Here is a 24,565-nt window from a genome sequence, read left to right on the forward strand (position 1 = left end):
GTTTACTAGATTTTTTTTTTAGGGGTAGCAGCTGCCTTTCTCAAAAGAAATTCTATAGAGAATCTCCCAATGTATAAAACATATCAAAGTAGAATTCTTGGGATGTGGAGGGAATGGGGTACCTGGATCCCACCTGCCAGTCTTTAGGCATTCATGAGGAACCCCTGAACCTGCTGAACCCTGTAAAAGGGCTGTAAGCAGAGAGTGAGATGACCCAATACACATTTTAGAAAGATGCCCATGGCTGCTAGGTGGAGTTGACATTGGAGAGGGATGAGATTAGGGGCAGGGAGCCAGTTTCAGGAGGCTATGAAAGTGGTCCAGACATGAGCTGATGAGGTCTAGACCCAGGGCAACAGCCTAAGGATGAAAAGCAGGTTGGATTCCAGAAACATTTCTGAGTTAGAATCAGCAGGAATTGGGGGTCAATGAGATATGAAGGATGAAGTCTGTGAGGGCTGGGCTGAAACATACTGTAAAGTGTGACAGCCATACAGGAGAGAAACTGCTGGGACAAAGGATAAGAGTTGAGTTTGGGGCCAGGCACAGTGGCTCATGCCGGTAATCCCAGGACTCTGAGAGACTGAGGCAGGCGGATCACCTGAGGTCAGGAGTTTGAGACCACCCTGGCCAACATGGTGAAATCCCATCTCTACTAAAAACACAAAAATTAGCTGGGTGTGGTGGTGGGCGCCTGTAATTCCAGCTACTTGGGAGGTTGAGGCAGGAGAATCACTTGAACCTGGGAGGCAGAGGTTGCAGTGAGCTGAGATTGCGCCACTGCTCCAGCCTGGGTGACAGAGCAAGACTGTCTCAAAAAAAAAGAGAGAGAGTTGAGTTTGGGGTACATCATGTTATGGTGACTCTGGGACATGTAGCAGTTGATTGACCAGTAGATAGTTAGAAATGCAAGTCTGGATCTTCTCTCGTGGAAGAGAATGTTGGAGCTAGAAATTAAAATTGGGGAGTTATCAACAGATTGGTAGACACAAAAGACATGAAGTAGAGAATGTGCATACAGGAGAGAAAGAGGCCTGAATCAAGCACCTGGGTTTGCAACAATTTGATCTTTATTTAGCCTTTTCATTGGTGTGATTGTTATTACCATTATGAGATAATATTTTATTTTTTAAATTATTTTTACTTTTTTAAAGACGGAGTCACACTCTGTCACACAGGCTGAAGTGCAATGGCGTGATCTTGGCTCACTGCAGCCTCAACCTCCCTGTGCTCAGGTGATCCTCCCACCTCAGCCTCCCAAATAGCTGGGACTACAGGTGCGTGCCACCAGGTCTGGCTAAGTTTTAAATTTTTTGTACATACGGAGTCTCAGTATGTTGCCCAGGCTGGTCTTGCACTCAGGCGGTCCACCTGCCTTGGCCTGCCAAAATGCTAGGATTACAAGCCTGAGCCTCTGTGCCCGGCCATGAGTGAATATTGTAGAAAGCAGAGACAATGTGCCGGATGTTTGGAGTGAAAAGGACTTGGCTCCTGTTCTCTTAGGATGGACAATGCTACACACAGTCACAAATCACAGGCTATAAGAGAGGTGACCCAATCCTGCAGGACAGTTCAACGTTTCAGATTTGAAGGGGAGTGAGAGAGATCAGAACTGGAGGCCCCTTGTCTGAGCCCCCGACTATGGTGGTCCACGTCTCTCTACATGCAGCAGGCACTGTAAATATTTCACCTTCTCTAGACGACAGTAGTTCCTCGAGAACAGGAGCGCTGGGATAATGCATATAAAGCTCTTAGCACAGTGTCTGGCGCTGCTTCGATGATGGCTATATTATCAATTATTCTTATTCCTTTGAATTCTTGGCAAGAGCTGGCAGGGAACTTTGTACACATCAGGTACAAAAAAACCCATCCACGCAGGCTAAGATCAAGAAGCTCTTGGCACTCTCTGACAGTCCTCGACAAAGCAATTCCCCTTCTTTCTAACTCAGGGTCCGTAAAGGAGATTATCCACAAGGACCAGCTGAGTGGATAAGAAGACAGACTAGCCGAGCGGCTGACCCTTCCAGACGACAGGCTGTCCCTCTTTACCACGGTGCTGCCGTTCCCAAAGTCGGCCTCAGCGTGGTCCTTGGCTGGAACCTTGTAGCAAAGTTTCTGGGTCAGCAGACCTCATGGGCAAGGGGCCCCTAGCTGGCCACCCCCGGCCCTGCAGAGGCACCAACGCAAGAAAGCCGGGGGAGCCTCGTTCGCATTGCTGGAAGAGCGTTTAAATATCCCCGCTGCTCGGCTCCTAGGCCGGCAGGTGTTCCGGGGCCAGCTCCCCGGCCCGCCCCACCCCCGCGCCCCGCGCCGCAGTTCCCTCTAAGAGGCCCGATCTGAGTGAGCCTGTGCTGAGTCGCTGAGCAGCCCGCTCTCCATGTGACTTCAGTTTCCGTCTGTTCCTTCCGCTGGTGCTAAAATAATCTGATGCCCCACAGCAGGGAGGTAGCCCAGCCCCGCGTTCGGCTGCTCTCGAGGAGGCCGGAGCCCCCGGAGAGGATGCGCCCCGCGCAGCCGCCTGCGCCTGCGGGAGCCGTGAGTATTTCCCGCGTGGGGGCGTCCCCGGGGGACAGCCGGGGCCCTTCTCCAGGTGGGCGAGCTCGAGCGAGGTTGGGTGGTAGGAGGTCAGCGTCCGCGGCCCGCAGCTCAGGGCTGACGAGGAAGCTGTGGCTTGCTGCGTCCAAGCGCCGCCGCTTTTGTGCTGGGCGTGGGGGGCTGCAGCTCTGGGTGGAGGTGGAAATGCCTCCCTCCAGGAGCACTTAGAGCTGAGAAAGGTGGTGCGACGTAGTGGAAGCCACGAGGGCTTCAGACTCAGACGTGGGTTTGAGTCCTGGCTCTGCAGGGAGCGTGTGAGCAGTTAAGGTTTCTGAGCCTCAGTTTTCTCATCTGCAAAATGGGAACAGAGATGCTCCCTCCCTGGGCTGGGCGACTGGATGTGATGAGACCGCTCTGTGCACACTCAGCATGCTGAGCACTGGGCTCTCCTTTCCTGTCCCACAACGTGGATTGAGAACCACTATTTCATAGATGAAGACGCTAAGACTGGTTAACAGCAACACCTATTCACAGATGCCGTCCACGTGCCAGGCCTGTCCGGGGCCCTGGGGATACAGCTGTGAAAATGTGCAAAGCCCCTTCTCCCACAGAACGTTTGTCCTTGGGAGATTCACTGGGGCTCTGTGACTTGGATCTTAGCCTAGACTTAGATCCATGGCTTATCAGAGGGAGACTAACAGGAGGGCGACGAAGACTCTGATGCTCTTCCGTAGCCCTCGTGGCCTCTGCATGTGGGTCGGCTTCTGAAGGGGTCAGCGTACTTCCCCACGTACCCAGGATCTAGACGGAAAGAAGTAAGGAGCCACCGGTGTGGCTTTGTGCTGCCTCTGAGAGAAGGTGAACACGTGCCAATTGGTGGCTGGGACTGGAGGAGGCCGGATCGGGGTCCTAGGAATGGAGCCTCCGGACAGGGCTGGTCGGGGCTGCTGTGCTTCCGGAGGGGCTGAGGGGACCCCACCGGAGGCTTCTTCATGATGGGCACAGCCTGTTAGGAGTCTGGGTGCTAGAAACATTCAGCGTCTGTGGCCCTCCATGCTTTCCTGTGTGCTCCTCACCTGCCGGCTGTGACACACGGACTGTTCCTGTGGATGCTGAGGGTTTGCTGGGCTTTGCATTTACAATACGTATTTATTCTCCTCACACACCGCTTAGGTTTGTATGTGTATGCCCGAGAGTCCCTAAAGAAGATTGTAGAATCATGGGCCCAGGAAAAAACCTTAACTCCTGCCTTTAGGTTAAAAAACAAAACAAAACAAACTCAGCTTCACAAAGAAGGCACTTTTTAAAAATATATATGTTTATTTATTTATTTTTAGAGACAGTCTCTTGCTCTGTTGCCCAGACTGGAGTTCTGTGGCACGATCACAGATCACTGCAGCCGCAAACTCTTGGGCTCAAATAATCCTCCTGCTTCAGTCACCTGAGTAGCCAGGACAGCAGGTGCACACCACCATGCCAGCTAATTTTTACAATTTTTTTGTAGAGACAGGATCTTGCTGTGTTGCCCAGGCTGGTCTCAAACTCCTGGGCTCAAGCAATCCTCCTGCCTTGGCCTCCCAAAGTGCTGGGAGTGTGGGCGTGAGTCACCACACCCAGCTTTCATGTAATGAGTGCCCTCATGGGAACTTCATGAAAACACATATAAACTTAATCTCTCATAGTTTTTAAACTCATCATCTAAGAGTTCCTGCTCTTTGATGATGAGACATACCTGGTAGACTCCAAAACAGAGAGCAGATGCCTAGTATCTTTGTTCTGGGGTGTGCATTAAGAGTACATTGACCTGTCTGTCTCCAGTCTTGACTCTTTTGGAAGAGAGACGCTAGTACTGATGACAACCTGCATTCTGGCTGTGGGGTGCGTCCACACTGCACAGTGTGCACCAGACTCGTATGGACAATGACTGTTCCTCACATCAGGCGCAGATCCATTTTAGAGCCTCAGAAGTCAGGAGAGGGTGGACTTTCAACCACGACTGAAAACACTGTCTTTCTTAGGACATGCTGTGTGTATGACACACTTATAGATGTCTGTGCTCACTGATGCTTGTTGATGTGTCATCGCACATCAGTGACAAACATTTGTCATGTTTTTGCCTTTGGTGGAACTTCTTTATTATACTCACTTTCCTCCCAAACCATTTTTCTCAACTTCATCATGAAGCAAATGTCATGTGGTCATTCTGTGATGGGGCTCAGGGCTAGGTTAGGTGATGATTTCTGAAAGCTCAGAGATGTGAAGGAAAAAGGACATCAGTGCTTGGATCTTATAAGCCTCACGTGCAACAATAAACCCGAGTTCAAGAATCAGATTCTTAGATAGATTGGTTTGGTAGCAAATGACAAAAAACCAACGTAAATATGCTTCGGCAAAAAAAAAAAAAAAAGGATTTATTGTTTCAAATAACTGAAAAGTGTATGGGCAATAGTTTCAGGCATGGCTGAGTCCAGATGCTCAAACGGCATTGCCAGGAATCCATCTGTCTCCTTTCCTCAGCTTTGCCTTCCTCTCTGTGGGCCTCTTTACCAGGCAAGTCCCGGAGCTGGTGGCAAAGATGGCTGCCTGCAGCTCCAACTATATTCCTACCGGTTTGGCATCTGAAACAGAAAGAGCAAGTCTCCTTTCCATGAGTTCTAGCAACTGCCCATGGATTGATTCTCATGGGCTTGGCTTTTATGATGAGCCTGTGTTAGGAAAATGGAGTGCTCTCAGGGGCCCAGCCTTACTCATAGGCCCCACCCTGGAACCAGGAGCTGGGATCAGACCCGAACACACAGACTTTTGAAGAAAGGAAGGGGGTTGGTTGCACAGCCGCGTAAGGGTACTTAACACTACTGAATTGTACACCTAAAAATGGTTAAGATGGTCACTTTCGGCCGGGCGCGGTGGCTCATCCCTGTAATCCCAGCACTTTGGGAGGCCGAGGCGGGTGGATCAGGAGGTCAGGAGTTTGAGACCAGCCTGGCCAAAATGGTGAAACCCCGTCACTACTAAAAATACAAAAATTAGCTGGGTGTGGTGGTGCACAACTGTAATCCCAGCTACTCAGGAGGCTGAAGCAGGAGAGTCGCTTGAACCTTGGAGGCGGAGGTTGCAGTGAGCCGAGATGATTGTGCCATTGCACTCCAGCCTGAGCCACAAGAGCAAAACTGTCTCAAAAAAAAAAAAAAGATAATCGCTTTCATGTTTTGTGTATTTTACTACAATTAAACATTTTCTAAAGAAAAAAAGGAAAGAAAGGGGGTGATTTTCTCAAAGGGGAATTGAGGGGTTGTTACCAGAAGGAGAAATGAATGTGAGTAGGCGAAACCAACCAATTTCCAGAGCGAACGGAGTCAGGTGCTGAGCCCAAGCCAATGTGTCTTTTCTCACTTTAATGCCTGAGGGATTTCAGAGTGAACAGAGTGAAGAAAGGAGGAAGTGGAACCTTGTCATGGTCCTCACCCACGAGGTGGGCGCGAGGAGCAGGCTGGTACTGGATAGGCTCAATGCGGCCACAAAGCCTGGTGAGGTCACAGGGACTCCCCTCCTCCAGCCCCAACCCAAAAGGTTGCCTAAGGCAGGTGCTGCACCATGTGGACCAAGCAACTTTCTGCTGCCACCTCCAAGAAAGAGAAGGACCGGGAGGGGATTTCTCCCAGGAGAGAGCACATAACGCTCCGTCTTTTCACCTGTCTGTTCTCAAGCAGGACCTAAGTGTCTGAGGCAACCCCACACCCACAGTGCCTGGCAGGGGCCCACCCATGGGTACACATCGTGTTCTCCTAAGCTCATGTCACTCCATTTCAGATGTCAACTGGACATGGACTCCTGCTGATCCTCCCTACTGTCATTCACTCCTCTCCTGCTCCAGCCCTGATCCCTGAGGTCTCTTCTGCCCTTGCAGTGTCTCCCCTCTGTGGTCCTCAGGCACCAAGGCTGAGCCCTTTCCCTCGGCCCTGCAGGCTCAGTGGGGAGCAGGGCTTTCCCTGCCTGGCCCTGGATCACCTCCTTCAACTTCAGCAAGTTAGCGGTCTCCCTGTCACCAGCCAGCCTGACACCCTGAGACCTCCTCATGGGCCTCCCCCAATGGCCGTTCTCTTGTTCTAGGTTATTGGCCCCTTCCTCAGGTCCTTAAACTGATGCTTCCATTCAGCTTCTCATCTCCTTCCAAATCCCCAGTTTTCTTCTAGGCTCTCTGGCTAGAGAAGGTTAGAGCCATTTTGAAGGCCTCTGACAGCCCCCGTCTTGCTTTGTCTCCACAGAAGGCCATGGTCCCATGATACACTCAGGGGTGCTGTTCAGAATATCAGGCACCGCATGGCACAGCTACTTGGGAGGCTGAGGCAGGAGAATCGCTTGTACCCTGGAGGCGGAGGTTGCAGTGAGCCAAGGTCACGCCACTGCACTCTAGCCTGGGTAACAGAGTGAGACCCCGTCTCAAAAAAAAAAAAAAGTTAAATCACTTGATATGCATTCTGAAATATTTAAAGGAAAGTATATCAATGACTGCAATGTACTTTGAAATGCACGATCAGGCTGGGTGCAGTGGCTCACACCTGTAATCCCAGCACTTTGGGAGGCCAGGGCGGGAGTTTGAGACCAGTCTGGCCAACATGGTGAAACCCCATCTCTATTAAAAATACAAAAATTACCCGGGTGTGATGGTGATCTGTGGTGATCTGGTGCCTGTGATCCCAGCTACCTGGGAGGCTGAGGCAGGAGAATCTCTTGAACCCCGGAGGCAGAGATCTCAGCAAGCAGAGATCGCAGCAAGCAGAGATTGCACCATTGCACTCCAGTCTGGTGACAGAGTGAGACTCTGTCAAAAAAAAAAAAAAGAAAGAAAGAAAGGTGGCATGAGTGGTGCTGTGTGCCTGTAGCCCCAGCTACTCGGTAGCCCTAGGCGGGAGGACTACTTGAGGCTGGGAGCTTGAGGCTGTAGTGTGCTACAATCCCATCTGTGAATAACTACTGCACTCCAGCCTGGGCAACATAGCAAGACCTCTAAAAAAAAGGAGAAAGAAAGATGGACAGAAGGATAGATAGATGGATAGATGTATGTTGTTGGGGAAAAGTTAAATGACTAACAGTACCTAGTAACTGTCCACATTCCTTGTCATGATCATAAAAATCAAATAATTTAGAAAACTTCCATAGGAACTGTAACTACCTATAATACACTGTCATATGAATTACCGGGTTATTGCTCCACTGAACTTTTAGTTTGTGATGAGGAGGTGATACCAGCACTGAGCCTGGCAGGATGAATAAGAGCTTTGCAGGTGAACAAGACCAGCAAAAGAGCCTTTCCCACAGAGGACAGAGCGTGTGGGCATGCATGATTTAGTCAAGGATCGCAGGCATCCCAGGGTGGCTGGGGCTTGTGGTATTGAGGTTGAGTTGATGCAGAAGTCACAGACCTGGGTTTGAATTGTGGCTCTAACATTCTCTAGCTGTACAACCTAAACCTAGGTGAGCCTCAATTGACCAAGTGTGAAATGGAGATGACAACATTTACCTGCTAGGATTTTTGTGGGAATTATATGTAAAGTACCCGGTATAGCCCATGTTCCAAGGTGAGCACTCAGTAAGCGTGAGCTGTCACAGTGAAGAGCCCGGACAGAATCTGGGAGCGATTATGCAGACCTCGAACACCACTGAATTCACCTTTGAATCGGCCTCTTGTCAGGAATCCATATGCTTTCATTCTTCAATTGTACACTTTCTCAAGGAAACCAAGTAGTCGGGGTGGGGGGATATATTTTCATTGTTTTCCCACTGGGGCCACTAAGCCGCTGTCATCACCCATAAAAAATCCCTGCCCACAGTCTACTGTGGACCCTGGGTGCTCGCTTCTCCCCTGGACATCCCAGGGTCCACACGCTGCAGCTCCCAGGGGTGGGAGAAGGGACGAAAACTCCTTCTCCTTCACTGTATTTCCCTCAACACCAGCTTGCTGTTTGCACAGAGGAACTCTGCTTTCCCTTTGATTAATACACCTCTTTGTCTCACTATAGAAAGCGTCTGTCCCCCTCCAGTGGGGGCGTGTCCTCCTGCAGGCCTTGGAGGGCTTGGTGGGGTCCCCCGCCCACTGAACTTGAAGTCCGAACATTCCCTTACATCGACAAAGCCTTTTCACACACACTGTCCCATTCAGTCTCGACACAACCCTGTGAGGCCATCAAGGCAAGTGCTGTCCTCCATGGCCACCACCAGAGTGAAGGAGCCAGGCTTGGGCCCAGGTCTCCTTCCCCAGCCCAGGGTCCCTTCCTCTACACAAGTCCCACCTGCTCCTTCTTATCAAGAAGGGCGGTGGCAGGTAGCCACTCCCTCAGAAGTGACCAGAGGGAACAAACTTGTGATACTGAAGGGAAATCAGATGCTAATGCGTTATGCAGTTGAGCGCCTATCAGCAGAGATTATGTGGGCCTCTCCTATAGAAAGGTGACACCGAGGACCCACCACCAGCCACCACCAGCATGCAAGGGCGAGGTGTCACCTCCCAGTGGGAGCAGGTTTGCATTTATTAAGACCTGTGGCCAGATGCAGCCTGTGGGCATGGAACAGGACGAGGTGAACTGACCTCTGCTGGCTCTACCAGGCCAACGCTGACCACGTAGGGAAGCCAGTTGGCTTATTCGTGGCCCTAAGGAAGTGAGGGCTGAGCAGGGAGGTGCTCAAAGCGGGCTCCTCACACTGGCTGTCTGGAGTCGCTGTGGGAAGGGCCCAAGGGAAGAAGGGTTGCTGGGGACTCTAAATCCCCCCCCATGGAGGCAGAGCCTCATCCATTCCCAGAGAGTCTCTCGCCACGAGCCCCGGTACAGCCCAGGCTGACCAGGAGTGCGAGGCCGGGGTGGGAACCGGAGATCTGAGTTTAACCAGTGCTGGGAACCATGGCACTGCCTTCGCCGAGCCGCCGTGTGTCTCTCTTTTCACCTCTCTGGCCTGCATGTTCTTTTAGCAAACTTGGGGATTATACTACACATTCTGCTTTACACTTTCCTTTCCTTGATATTATTTTATTATGAACATCTTTCTGCGTCAATCAATAGATTGCTACCAAAGCATTTTTTATCACACCACGTCATTCCTATCATGTAGTTTTATCATAACTTATTTAGCCAGTGCTTCCATTATTGGACTTTTGATGGTTTCCACTTTTTTATTATTCTTACTAATGTTACAATGAATATTTCTTTTAAAATATTTTTATGTACATTGTATTTCCTTAGGATAAATTCCTAGAAATTGAATCATTGAATCAAAAAGAATCCAGACTTTCAAGGTCTTTGATAAATTGGCTAAATTGTTCTTCAGAAAAAGTGTGCCAATTTTCTGTTCTACCTGCAGGGTGTGAGACAGTTCTTAGAGGGGGAGAAGTCAAAACAATTGTATTGTCTGTATTTTAACAAATTCATTATTAAGAGAAAGCTAGAGAAGCAAATCACAAGCTCTGAATTCACACATCACAATTCTGAATGTTTGTTGTTCTAATCCTCAATTTCAAGTTCTTGTTAATGCATCCACCATTTGAATATTTACTTTTTCAAAATATAGGAATGTATTAATTTACCAAAGATCACAATCGGTTCTTTGCTTTTTGTTTATTTTTTGAGACAGAGTCCCACTTCGTTGCCCAGGCTGGAGTGCAATGGCATGATCTCGGCTCACTGCAACCTCTGCCTCCCAGGTTCAAATGATTCTCTTGGCTCAGCCTCCCGAGTAGCTGGAATTACAGGTGCCTGCCACTATGCTCGGCTAATTTTTGTATTTTTAGTAGAGATGGGATTTCACCATGTTGGTCAGGCTGGTCTCAAATTCCTGACCTCAGGTGATCTGCTGGCCTTGGCCTCCCAAAGTGCTGGGATTACAAGCGTGAGCCACCGCGCCCAGCCACCTGGCTAATTTTTGTATTTTTAGTAGAGACAGGGTTTCTCTATGTTGGCCAGGCTGGTCTTGAACCCCTGATCTCAGGTGATCCACCCACCTCGGACTCCCAAAGTGCTGGGATTGCAGGTGTGAGCCACTGTGCCCAGCCTGTATTTCCATTTTTAACATAACAAATGTTTCCTAAGCACCTTTCTGAGAAGAGTGTTTGAAAAAGGTATGTTAATGATTCCTGGAAATATGGGGACAAAGATTACCATAATTTAACATCTCTTTTCAGGAACACTTATTTCATTTTCCTCATTTTTAAATGTGAGTACTTTAAAACTTACAGAAAAGTTTACAAGAAAGTACAATACTAAATTTACCGAGTAGTAATATTTTGCTTTACTGTCTCTATTGAGCCATTTGAAGGTAGGTTACATAAATTACGGACATCATGAAAGTTCCCTGTAAGTGCTTCAGCATGCATTTCCTAACAATAGAGGCGATGTCTTACATAACCACAGGCTTGTTATCCGACCTGCAGACCTCATATCATCTGCGCATCTGAAAACTCATCACTTAGTGCCTATTTAAATTTCCCCAATTGTCTCATACTTTTCTGTTAGAGATTCTTTAAAATCCAACATCCGGCCGAGCTCAGTGGCTCACGACTGTAATCCCAGCACTTTGGGAGGCTGAGTTGGGTGGATCACCTGAGGTCGGGAGTTCGAGACCAGCCTGACCAAAATGGAAAAACCCCATCTCTACTAAAAATACAAAATTAGCCAGGCATGCTGGTGCATGCCTGTAATCCCAGCTACTCAGGAGGCTGAGGCAGGAGAATCACTTGAACCCGGGAGGCGGAGGTTGCAATGAGCCGAGATTATGCCATTGCACTCCAGCCTGGGCAACAAGAGTGAAACTCCATCTCAAAAAAAAAAAAAAAAAAAAATTCCAACATCCACTCAAGGTTCATTCACTGCACTTGGTTAAATGCTTCTTAGTCACTTGTAATCTAGAACAGACACCCCCAGCCCCACTCCAGCCTTTCTTTGATTTTCAAGACTGACTCTTGAGAAGTCCAGGCCAGTTACCTTGCAGGACGTCTTACAGCCCGGATCTGTCAGAGGCTTTCCTCATGACTGGATTCAGGGCAAGTGTTTCTGGCAGGCGTTCCACCAGGACAGTACCCTGTTTCCTAAGGCATCACACTCAGAGGCTCAGAATGGCAGGAGCTCTCACCACGGGGGTGTTGAGTTTGGACATTTGGTGAAAGTTGAGGTCATCCTAATGTTTTGCTAAGAATCAGAGGGACCAGAGCTGCTTGCTTGAGGCTTCCCAGTGCTTCCTGGAGAAGGGACTGTTGGAAGTGGTCACAGACTGGGGGTTGGTTTTGTTCTGTATCATCTGTTCTCGGTGGTCTGTGACCAGCTGCCCTTCCCATTCTCCCAGATCCCAGGTGCAATTGCTCTTTTTCTTGCAGTCCAAGACAGACTCCCTTTCTCATGGAGGCCTCCATCCGGCACCGTGTGCCCTTGTGTGTCCATGAGTGTCGCTGTCACACATTTACACGCTGCACCTGTGTGCACTCTGCCTCTGGAGAGCCCTCCCCCAGACCCAGGGAGAAATATTTGTTTCTTTTTTTTTTTTTTGAGATGGAGTCTCGCTCTGTCGCCCAGGCTGGAGTGCAGTGGTGCGATCTCGGCTCACTGCAAGCTCCGCCTCCCGGGTTCACGCCATTCTCCTGCCTCAGCCTCCCGAGTAGCTGGGACCACAGGCGCCTGCCACCGCGCCGGCTAATTTTTTGTATTTTTAGTAGAGACGGGGTTTCACCGTGTTAGCCAGGATGGTCTCGATCTCCTGACCTCGTGATCACCCGCCTCGGCCTCCCAAAGTGCTGGGATTACAGGCATGAGCCACTGCGCCTGGCCAAAATATTTGTTTCTAGCACAGAGTGCCCCGAGAGCTGCCCACTTTCTCCAGGAGACCTCTTTCCGTAAAGCTTTTTCAGCTTCTCTGGTTACTTTGAGGAGAAAATTCTTAACTACGTGGTAACATACGTATGGCACTTGCTCAGAGCCCCTTTAGCAGAGAGGGTCCGGTCCCAGCTCTGGCAGCAGCTGCTCCCGTAGTAGCAGTCAGGGGAGGTGGGGGTGGGGACGGTAAGGTGTCCGAGCAGCTCCAACAAGGAGAGGCCGTCACTCTGGCCGGGATAACAATTCAGATATCCAGCGTGCACCTGAATAGTAGAAATCCAGCATCCTTTTCTAAAAACAAAACAATAGCAAAATTCAGATCTGAGCTACTCTGTAGCATTTCTTTTTTTAGAGACAGAGTCTCACTCTGCTGCCCAGGTTGGAGTGCAATAGCGAGATCTCCGCTCACTGCAACCTCCGCCTCCCAGGTTCGATTCTCCCGCCTCAGCCTCCTGAGTAGCTGGGATTACAGGCATCCGCCACCACGCCCAGCTAATTTTTGTATTTTTAGTAGAGACAGGGTTTCACCAGGTTGGCCAGGCTGGTCTCAAACTCCTGACCTCAGGTGATCCACCTGCCTCGGCCTTCCAAAGTGCTGGGATTACAGGAGTGAGCCACCGCGCCCGGCCATTTTTGTATTTTTTTTAGAGAGGCAGGGTTTTGCCACCTTGCTCAGGCTGGTCTCGAACTCCTGAGACCCAGTGACGCCCCCACTCCTTGGCCTCCCAAAGTGCTGGGATTACAGGCGTAAGCCACCGCACCTGTTCGCAACAAACATAATTTCTAAAACAAAGGAGACTCTTTGCAGCGGCTGTACGTTCTTATTCCTCACTGTCAGCATTCTCTTGTTGCAGAATACAACCTCCAGTCATGTTGTTTTTATGAATGAATCTTTTTACCACTTTCTTACTATGACCAGGTCTGGAGGCAGAAAACCACGTTGTCTTCTCTGCCTAAAAAGCAACACCACATCTTCACAGACAAAGTTGGCTATGGAGTAGACTCACAGCATTCCATGATAACTAGTTAGAATGCAGCAGTGTTCCAAATGGGCCAAACCTTGTCCAGACAGGAGCAACAGGCAGCTCAGGGTCCCAGGAACACTCACCAGCTGGCAGCCCCTCGGGAAGCGGCTGGGCTTTCCACGTGTTCCTGCATGCTGGGCACACTCTGGCTTAGATGCCCTCTTACAGCTGCAGGTGCTGTGGCGTGGTCCTCAGCCCTGAGGATGTGGGAGGAGAGGAAGCAGTCCTGTGCATGCAGGGGATGAGTCACGGGATTTTGCAGAGAGATATGGCAAGAGGATTGTTTATCTTGGACTCTTTGCAGTGCCATGGCTCTGAGGAAGCTCTCTGCAGCTACACACTCTACGAAGAGTGTTTCTCAACCTCAATGGTCACTATTTTGAAAGCCTTTTATTTCTTACAGTCATTACATACTTTTGATTTAGCACTGGGTCTTGGCCATTCTCACATGATTGTATTAGTCAGGGTCCAACCAGGAAACGGAAACTGCCCAGATTATTTAAGACAGAGGATATTTAATGCAAGAAAGTGGCAACACATGGTGGAAAAGGCTGAGAAAGCAAATAAACAGTCAACACAGCGACGAGCAGCTTCAGGAAGCTTCTTATCCTCACCTAGGTAGGGTGAGGACAAGAAGAGAAGGTGGGCCAGGCACCATGACTCACGCCTGTAATCCCATCACTTTGGGAGGTCAAGGCGGGCAGATCACCTGAGGTCATGAGTTCGAGACCAGCCTGGCCAACATGGTGAAACCTCATCTCTACTAAAAATACAAAAATTAGCCAGGCGTGGTGGCGGGCGCCTATAATCCCAGCTACTTGGGAGGCTGAAGCAGGAGAATTGTTGAACCCGGGAGGCGGAGGTTGCAGTGAGGCGAGATCACAACATTGTACTCCAACCTGGGCAACAAGAGCAAAACTCCGTCTCAAAAAACAAAACAAAACGAACAAAAACAAAGAGGAGGAGGTGGTGTCACCAGAGCCTAGGGGTCAGTGGAAGAAACTCTAGGATGTCTCTGTCCAAGGCAGAGAGGAAGGGAGAGAAGTATGCTGGATTCTTTCTGCCCTCTACTGTCTGACCTCCCAGGAGGAGTGTCTTCCATTGACTAAACCAGCAGAGTTTGTGACAGGTGACAGCAGTTTGAGGCCAGGTGACAGCACAGTTTGAGATTCAGGACCTTCAGAAGTCAGAGCCCTGCCACACTGAGGAGGGCAGGGAAGGGGAAGGCGCAGCTCTGGGGACAAACTGCTGTCAGCCAGCATAGTCATCTGTGCCCAGGGCTAGCCTTGCTCTGCAATTTATGAATGTAGAGTTTTTAATTGAACCTTCTTGCATACGTTTTACACATCTAGTTGGTATAATTCATCCTTCCAGCCACATTACTCAGGCCTTTATTTTAGACTTTGGGTAGCTGTTGAACTACCTTGGAGATTACACAGGAATAACCAGCACTCAGTCAACTCACTGGTGTTTGGAACTCACAAGTAATAATTAATAATTGTGTTACTCGCTACCTTTACAGCCACGAAGCCCTTTCACATTCATGAGACTGGTTTATTCTCATGCAACTCTGGAATAGTTATTATTACTCCCATTTTGTAGACGGATTCTCCGAGTCTTGGAGACTTTGTCTGAATTCCTGAAGGACAAATAACAAATAACAGAGGCAGAATTCAAACTCTGGTCTGCTTGGTTCCAAATTCCATTATCTTCCCATGATATCCTGCCGCTTCCTGCCAGGGCCACAAGAGTTTTTTTCTGGGCTGGTTGGCTGAGTTTAGGAGGAAGGAGAGGATCTGTTTTAAACTTGCAAAATTCTTGATGACCCATAAATTAAAATGCCCCTCCTGAGTGTGACACAAGGCCTAGCTTGCCTTCCAGTCTGAAGGTTGCCTTTTCGCTGAGGGACCTGCACTCTTGCCCCTTACACGTCTAGATGCAGTTCTTCAATACACAGGGCTGGCTCTCCTAGAAACACTGGAGTCACAGCAGCAGGTACCACCCCACACCCGACAAGAGGCGGCCAGGGAGGAAGGGAGGGTTCTTACCTTCCCATCTCCCCTCAGTAAAATTCAGGATGCCCAGTGAAGTTTGAATGTCAGATAAACAATTTGTTAGTATAAGGATGTATCTAGCATTGAAATGATGCCTTGTAATTTACTAAATCTGCAACTATGCAGCCTTATTTCATGGTGGGCAGTGGTGGTGATCCCAGGTTTCAGGGGCGTGGGGGCAGGGAAGGGTGCTGGGGGGATCCTGAGGTCAGGAACCCGCACACCTCTGCTTCTGCCCTCTCTTCCCTGTGCCGGCCACAAGGCAATGACTCCCGTGTGGGTGCAGAGGCAGAAGTGGGTCTGGAAGGGGATTCCCAGTGTCTGGCAAGTTCTGGTAAATTCTGCATTGGAGGTTCTCTCTGTAGTAAGGGGAGTTGGCCTGGCCTGAAGTGAAAGCTGGCTTACCCGGTTTCATTGAGCTCTTCAATTAGTCTGTTTGCACTGGTGAGCATTCAAATCTGATCAAGAAGGTAAAATGAGCTTTCAAGATCCCTAAATGCATTTGAAGAAAGGAAAGAGGCGGCCCCTGAGTGGTTGGAGCTAGCAGGTGGGCTGAGCTGGTGCCGCTGGCCCAGGAGAAGATGGGAGGGCAGACACTGGGCCTCCGGTAGGTGTCAAGGAAGGGGGCAGATGGAATGCTGGGGCCAGCTCTTGCCTCTGGGTCTGCAGAATGCAGAGCTCGGGGCATGCACTGGGCGTCAGGTCCCCAGCAGGGCAGCAGTGAGTGCAGCCTCACTGCTGGGAGAAACTGCCCTGCTCACTCATGGGAGCTCGGGGAGCGAGGCGGGGCTGCTCTTAGCCCTGCCACTAAGTTCATCCACAGCCTCGAGTAGTATCTCTGGGCCTTTGTTCACCTGGCAAATGTGATGAGTATATTGCATTCCTTATGGCTCCTCTTAGTTCTGAATCTCTGCTGGTGCGTGTATACCTTCAAGCCTTCTCATTACTGCTGTTCTCTGTGCACTGGCCAGGCAAGCGGCTGGCAACCACGTTTTGTTAACCACCTTTATTCTACGCAAAGATTGCTTCTTCATTTTCCCTCCGTTTTTCCCCCTGTCCAAGCAAAATATCAAACCTCTTTTTTCAAAGGGTCATAGTCAAATGAGTGAACCAAAGAGATCAACGCTTTTGTAACAGCCCCACGTCAGCAGTGGAGGAGTAACTCTGTGGGACAGAGGCCCCCATCCGTGTTTCCGTCTCAGTCCACTCTCCAATTGTTCATTCATTCACTCAGCAAGTACTTACTGAGCTCAGGGGATGCATCAGACCGATTGGAGCTGGAGGCAGGAAAACTTCAGCAGAATTACAAAATATGGGAAACTCCAGGTGACTGGAGGCCTGGTTACTCAAGCTTTTTGCTTCTCCCTTCTGTGCTGGACTCACTGAAGTTTAGTGTTCAGCCACCCATCCATCAAGTGGTAGAGGCAAAATGAAATTGAGTTCTTGTCAACAGTTTCAGTGAAAGGCCGGAAGTCTTGGCTAAATGGAGGTATCTGAGTATCCTGTGGGCTGCACCTCTATGGAGCTCCACAGAGCTCCAAGACCACATAGAATTGGAACTGGCTCCTTCTCCCGATAATACAAACAGCCCTCTGGGATGTCCTTCTCTGACTTACCTCTTCCCTGCTCTCTGTCCACAGGGCTGCCCTTGAGATGGAGTTGCTGCCTCTTTGGCTCTGCCTGGGTTTTCACTTCCTGACGGTGGACTGGAGGAACAGAAGCGGAACAGCCACAGCAGCTTCCCAAGGGGGCTGCAAGTTGGTGAGTTTCCCTTGAACCCTGATCTGTCGGCTGCTCCTGTCCTGACAAGGCTTGGTCCATTCGGAAAGCTGACGGATTGTCCATCAGGAAGGGCAGAGAATGAAGGAGGCTGCATCACTCTGTGCCTGCCTAGCACAGGGCCATGTGCAGCTGCTCTTTAACCACAGGATTTTAAGATGCTTCCTGGGAAGAGCCAGGCAGTCCCTGCCCCGCCCTTCTCACGCCTGCTGAGGATAGGAGGCATCCGAGACCAGCCTAGGGCATCCTCCCGGAACAAGAACAACTTGTTAAAAATCTGGATGATTCAGGCCGGGTGCGGTGGCTCAGGCCTGTGATCCCAGCACTTTAGGAGGCCGAGGCAGGCAGATCACTTGAGCCTGGGAGTTGGAGACTAGCCTGGGCAACATGGTGAAACCACATCTCTACAAAATACAAGAATCAGTCAGGTGTGGTGGCACACACCTATAGTCCCAGCTACTTGGGAGGCTGAGATGTGAGGATGGCTTGAGCCCGGGAAGTGGAGGTTGCAGTGAGCTGAGATCATGCCCCTGCACTCCAACCCAGGTGATGGGGCCAGACCTTGTCTTTAAAAAAAAAAAAAAAAAAAAAAAAAAAAAAGCCAGGCGTGGTGGCTCATGCCTGTCATCCCAGCACCTAGGGAGGCCAAGTCCGGCCGATCACCTGAGGTCAGGAGTTAGAGACTAGCCTGGCCAACATGGTGAAACCCCGTCTCTACTAAAAATACAAAAATTAGCTGGGCGTGGTGGTGCATGCCTGTAATTCCAGCTACTTGAGAAGCTGAAGGAGGAGAATCGCTTGAACCCGGGAGACGGAGGTTGCAGTGAGCCGAGATCACACCCCTGCACTCCATCCTGGGCGACAGAGTGAGACTCTCTCAAAAAAAGAAAAAAACAAAACAAAACAAAAAACTGGATGACTGAGCTGCACCGATGGTATGAGAATCTCCGGGTGAGGTGCTTGAGAGCTGGAGAAGCCTGCCTCGGAGTTTGTGGACGAGTTGACCGCTAAGGCTTACAGAGCTGCGGGGAGGGCTTGCTGCCATGCCACACTGCAGAGCGGCAGCCCGGACTACGCTCAGGCTAAGAAGACCCAGAGCGTGGATACCCAAGCCTTCTCTAGGGCTTTCAGCCTAGATGTGAAAATAGACTTGGGTCCAAACTGAGAAATTTCCAGTAATTTTCCCCTTCATCTATATAACAATGATATCAAAAGTCTGCTCAAGAAACACATATTTAGGCCAGGTGCATGGCTCACGCCTGTCATCCCAGCACTTTGGGAGGCCGAGGCGGGCAGATCACAAGGTCAAGAGGTCGAGACCAGCCTGGCCAACATAGTAAAAACCCGTCTCTACTAAAAATACAAAAATTACCCAGGCATGGTGGCACATGCTTGTAGTCCCAGCTACTCGGGAGGCTGAGGAAGATTGCTTGAACCTGGGAGGCAGAGGTTGCAGTGAGCTGACATCGTGCCACTGTACTCCAGCCTGGGTGACAGAGTGATACTCCATCTCAAAAAAGAAAAAAAAATGAAACACATATTTAATAAACATTTCTTGAGACAAATTGGATGTCAGGGCTAACACTTACATTCAAGTATGTATTCTTAAAGCATAGCTGTCATGGTTTTTAACCTCTTTTAGTAGGAACCTATAACCACTGTGCTAGAGTCTATTCCAATATGACATAGAGGTTACAAGCTAGACTGGCCTGGTTTAAACCCAGCCCCACCCTTAGCTGGTGACATTGGGGCCACTCTAGGTCATAGTTTCTCCATCTGTAGAATATATACGTAATAATAATATCTACCAATAACATCATGCTGTGTTGGCTGATGATTAAATGGGTTAATACATGTAAAGCACTCAGGACAGTGCCTGGTAGGTAGTCAGTGCTATGCGTTTTATCCGTTATCACTCATATTATTATTAATCTCTGCTATGTTTGACCTCCAGCGTTCTCTTACAGAGGCAATAAAGGATTAACTACACAGTAGTTATTCAGGGGTTACCAGGCACAGGAAGAGGAGAGATAAATGAACAGCCTTTCAGAGTTCAGGCAAGACCCTCTGCTTGACACTTTCTGGCCCAGTGGGCAGGAGTAGAGAATTGGCTGCCAGGAAGCCCAAAGAGTGGGTTTCCTGCGGCTCTTCCGAGTTGAGGACTGAGAATTGGAGAGTCTGGGTGCCCTCCACTGGCCCTCATCACATTATCCATTTGACCTTATTAGAAAGTGGACGTTGGCCAGGTGCGGTGGCTCACACCTATAATCTCAGCACTTTCGGAGGCCAAAGCAGGCAGATCACCTGAGGTCAGGAGTTTGAGACCAGCCTGACCAACATGGTGAAAGCCTGTCTCTACTAAAAATACAAAAATTAGCCAGGCATGGTGACAGGCACCTGTGATCTCAGCTACTCAGGAGGCTGAAGCAGGCGAATCGCTTGAACCAGGGAGGCCAAGGTTGCAGTGAGCTGAGATCGCGCCACTGCACTCCAGCCTGGGCGACAGAGCAAGACTCCGTATCAAAAAAAAAAAAAAAAAGAAAAAGAAAAAGAAAGTAGACATGGTAAGCTTTTCTGGGATGGCCATATGGTCCTTCTACATCACTTCGGTGGGGCCACAGGGAATTGCAGAGGTGTGACCCACGACTGCAGCAGCTGTGGTGGAACAGCACCCCATAGCGTGAAGAAAGCCCCTGACCACAACATTCTCCAGTGAGTCCACACTCAGGGAGGAGCGCAACACCCACTCACCTAAAGACACACACCTGGCCGGGCGCAGTGGCTCACACCTGTAATCCCAGCACTTGGGGAGTCCAAGGCAGGTGGATCACCTGAGGTCAGGGTGGCCAACATGGCAAAACTCTGCCTCTACTAAAAATACAAAATTAGCCCGGTGTGGTGGTGTGCGTCTGTAATCCCAGCTACTTGGGAGGCTAAGGCAGCAGAATCGCTTGAACCCGGCAGGCAGAGGTTGCAGCAAGCGGAGATGGTGCCATTGCACTCCAGCCTGGACGACAAGAGTGAGACTCTGTCTCAAAAAAAAAAGATAAAAGTTCTCTTCCAGAGTACTTTGTAATTATAATGCAATCCCAATCAAAATACCAAAGAGGGAAGGGGGATGTGGAAAGAACTTGGCAAATCCTTTCTAACGTTCATCTGGAAATTAGAGAAACCCAAATGCTCAACAATAGGAGATGATTAATTAGATCATCCTAATAATTATAGCTAACATTTATTAAGCACAGTAAATGTGTTTCACGTCAACAGTCACACTTGATCCTGAAAAAAAACGCTATGCGAAAATGACGAGTATAAATTCGGTTTTACAGGCAGGGTAATGGAGGTCTCTTTCGGTTCCGTAACCATCCAAAGGTCACCCATTTGATCAAAAGCAGAGCCACGAAGCATTGGCCCTGGAACTCTTGCTCTCAGCCACTGTGCTATTCATGAGATGAATGCATATGCTTCCTAAAAAGATTATGATCACATTTATTTGTACTGCCAAGGCAATAAGTCCATCATACTTTATTGACAGGGGGAGAAAAATAGGTTACTGAACAGTTTGCACAGTATGGTCTTATTTTTGTTTTTTTAGACAAAGGTAGGTAATATCTTAGGAAAGATCCAGAAAGACATGGAACAGAAGGTGACTGGTGTTTCTCTGAGAGAGAGGCGGAGGTGACAGAAGAGTTGAGGTTTCCATATGTCAATACAGTATCAATGTTTAATTATTGGAAGGTTTTATTTTAATTATCAGATAAAGAACCCGAGGGTCCAAGAAATTCCACTGCTAGTGGTGGTAGAGCCAAGATTCAGACTTGAGTCTGTCCTCCAAACCTGTGCTTCTTCTAACCTCTCTCTTGGGATTTTCCTCCTCTGTTGCCGTGCTGCACTTACCCTCTGGGACTGAACCCACAATTGTAGGCAACCACTGCCCTTGTATTACTGATGAACTTGTGCAAACAAATGCCATTGCTCCTCTGTCTTATCACTTAAAACTTCTTTCTGGCCGGGCACAGTGGCTCACGCCTGTAATCCCAGCACTTTTGGGAGGCTGAGGCAGGCAGATCACCTGAAGTCAGGAGTTCGAGACCAACCTGGTCAACATGGTGAAACCCCGTCTCTAGTAAAAATACAAAAAAAGTTAGCTGGGCATGGTGGCATGTGCCTGTAATCCCAGCTACTTGGGAGGCTGAAACAGGAGAATTGCTCGAACCCAGGAGGCAGAGATTGCAGTGAGCTGAGATCACACCATTGCACTCCAGCCTGGGTGACAGGGTAAGACTTCATCTCAAAAAAACAAAAAAACAAAAAAACCGTTTTTGTCCTAGACACCTAAATAACATCCTATGGCTGATGGTTGTTTTTGCCAATTTTGCAAAACATGGGGCTGAATTAAAGTATCCTGCACGTGTGCTTTCTGCAGTGTGACCAGGGTGCCCTCGTCCCTTCCGCCTCCTTATTCTGCATGATCAGAGTAGAACCCTGTTTAGGAAAAGCACTGAACTGGGCATTCAGAGCCCTGGGCTCCAGTCCCAGCATAGCCACTGGCTCTTCACTTCTCCCCTCCAGACCCACTTTACTTCCCTGTACAATTCAGGATGGTGAAAGCTCTCAAGTCCTTTTTTTTTTTTGAGATGGAGTCTTGCTCTGTCGCCCAGGCTGGGGTGCAGTGGTGCAGTGGTGCAGTCTCGGCTCACTGCAATCTCTGCCTCCTGGGTTCAAGCAATTCTCTGCCTCAGCCTCCGGAGTAGCTGGGATTACAGGTGTCCACCACCACACCCGGCTAGTTTTTTGTAGTTCCTGTAGAGACAGGATCTCACCATGTTGGCCAGGCTGGTTTCCAACTCCTGACCTCAGGTGATCCACCTGCCTCGGCCTCCCAAAGTGCTAGGATTACAGGCATGAGCCACCGTGCCTGGCCTTGTCTATCCTATTTTTAAAATGAACATCTCTAGAGCCATCCCCGGCGGTTGCAGGGAGAGTCTGATAAGCGAACTAAGTTTCTATGCACAAATGCTTGCCTCTGGGCCCCCTCCCTGCTGACCAGTGTGGTTTTGGCCGCAGGTGGGTGGAGCCGCTGACTGCCGAGGGCAGAGCCTTGCTTCGGTGCCCAGCAGCCTCCCGCCCCACGCCCGGATGCTCATCCTGGACGCCAACCCTCTCAGGACCCTGTGGAATCACTCCCTCCAGCCTTACCCTCTCCTGGAGAGCCTCAGCCTGCACAGCTGCCACCTGGAACGCATCAGCCGCGGCGCCTTCCAGGAGCAAGGCCACCTGCGCAGCCTGGTCCTGGGGGACAACTGCCTCTCAGAGAACTACAAAGAGACGGCAGCCGCACTCCACGCCCTGCCGGGGCTGCGGAGGCTGGACTTGTCAGGAAACTCCCTGACGGAGGACATGGCAGCCCTCATGCTCCGGAACCTCTCCTCGCTGCGGTCCGTGTCCCTGGCGGGGAACACCATCATGCGGCTGGACGACTCCGTCTTCGAGGGCCTGGAGCGCCTCCGGGAGCTGGATCTGCAGAGGAACTACATCTTCGAGATCGAGGGCGGCGCTTTCGACGGCCTGACTGAGCTGAGACACCTCAGCCTGGCCTTCAACAACCTCCCCTGCATCGTGGACTTCGGGCTCACGCAGCTGCGGGTCCTCAACGTCAGCTACAACGTCCTGGAGTGGTTCCTCGCGGCCGGGGGGGAGGCTGCCTTCGAGCTGGAGACGCTGGACCTGTCTCACAACCAGCTGCTGTTTTTCCCGCTGCTGCCCCAGCGCAGCAAGCTGCGTACCCTCCTGCTGCGCGACAACAACATGGGCTTCTACCGGGACCTGTACAACACCTCGTCGCCGAGGGAGATGGTGGCCCAGTTCCTCCTCGTGGACGGCAACGTGACCAACATCACCACCGTCAGCCTCTGGGAAGAGTTTTCCTCCAGCGACCTCGCAGATCTCCGCTTCCTGGACATGAGCCAGAACCAGTTCCAGTACCTGCCAGACGGCTTCCTGAGGAAAATGCCTTCCCTCTCGCACCTGAACCTCAACCGGAATTGCCTGATGACGCTGCACATTCGGGAGCACGAGCCCCCCGGAGCGCTCACCGAGCTGGACCTGAGCCACAACCAGCTGTCGGAGCTGCACCTGGCTCCGGGGCTGGCCAGCTGCCTGGGCAGCCTGCGCTCGTTCAACCTGAGCTCCAACCAGCTCCTGGGCGTCCCCCCTGGCCTCTTCGCCAATGCTAGGAACATCACTGCACTTGACATGAGCCACAATCAGATCTCACTTTGTCCCCTGCCGGCCGCCTCGGACCGGGTGGGCCCCCCTAGCTGTGTGGATTTCAGGAATATGGCATCTTTAAGGAGCCTGTCTCTGGAGGGCTGTGGGCTGGGGGCATTGCCAGACTGCCCATTCCGAGGGACCTCCCTGACCTACTTAGACCTCTCAAGCAACTGGGGGGTTCTGAATGGGAGCCTCGCCCCACTCCAGGATGTTGCCCCCACGTTACAGGTCCTGTCTCTCAGGAACATGGGCCTCCACTCCAGCTTTATGGCGTTGGACTTCTCTGGGTTTGGGAATCTCAGGGACTTAGATCTGTCGGGGAATTGCTTGACCACCTTCCCAAGGTTTGGGGGCAGCCTGGCCCTGGAGACCCTGGATCTCCGTAGAAACTCGCTCACAGCCCTTCCCCAGAAGGCTGTGTCTCAGCAGCTCTCGAGAGGTCTGCGGACCATCTACCTCAGTCAGAATCCGTATGACTGCTGTGGGGTGGACGGCTGGGAGGCCCTGCGGCATGGGCAGACGGTGGCCGACTGGGCCATGGTCACCTGCAACCTCTCCTCCAAGATCATCCGCGTGACGGAGCTGCCCGGAGGCGTGCCTCGGGACTGCAAGTGGGAGCGGCTGGACCTGGGCCTGCTCTACCTCGTGCTCATCCTCCCCAGCTGCCTCACCCTGCTGGTGGCCTGCACTGTCATCGTCCTCACTTTTAAGAAGCCTCTGCTTCAGGTCATCAAGAGCCGCTGCCACTGGTCCTCCGTTTACTGACCTGGCTGTGTGCCAAGACTCGGAATTCGGTCCGCACACAACAGGACGCTTTCTCTGCCGGCTTTCAAGATGTGATGCAGAGGCCAAGTCTGACGAATTGAAGTTTCAATGAAAATTTAACATGTTTCCATTCCTCATCGCCCACCCCCCGCCCCGCCCCCACCACCGCCCAAGTTCTTTTTCCATCATTATAATTCATCCTCATTATCTTGGTAAAATATTTATTGAGTGACTTTTTTAGAAATAAAAGGCAACGTGTCTCATAAATATTTTTTAAATTAAA

At 50.4% G+C, this 24,565-nt stretch overlaps 1 protein-coding gene and 1 pseudogene across 1 annotated transcript; both read left to right on the forward strand.

Moving 5' to 3' along the window:
• The first annotated feature begins 2,144 nt into the window (after positions 1-2,144).
• NRROS (negative regulator of reactive oxygen species) lies at positions 2,145-24,565 on the forward strand. The gene is made up of 3 exons (XM_004038256.5): positions 2,145-2,535; positions 17,106-17,226; positions 22,312-24,565. The coding sequence occupies exons 2-3, from the start codon at positions 17,119-17,121 to the stop codon at positions 24,280-24,282; spliced, it is 2,079 nt and encodes a 692-aa protein (XP_004038304.1). The 5' UTR covers positions 2,145-2,535; positions 17,106-17,118; the 3' UTR covers positions 24,283-24,565.
• On the forward strand, positions 2,711-3,812 carry LOC109026140 (uncharacterized; annotated as a pseudogene).

The sequence above is a fragment of the Gorilla gorilla genome, chromosome 2 (genome assembly GCF_029281585.2).
Source record: "Gorilla gorilla gorilla isolate KB3781 chromosome 2, NHGRI_mGorGor1-v2.1_pri, whole genome shotgun sequence".
Taxonomy (NCBI): domain Eukaryota; kingdom Metazoa; phylum Chordata; class Mammalia; order Primates; family Hominidae; genus Gorilla; species Gorilla gorilla.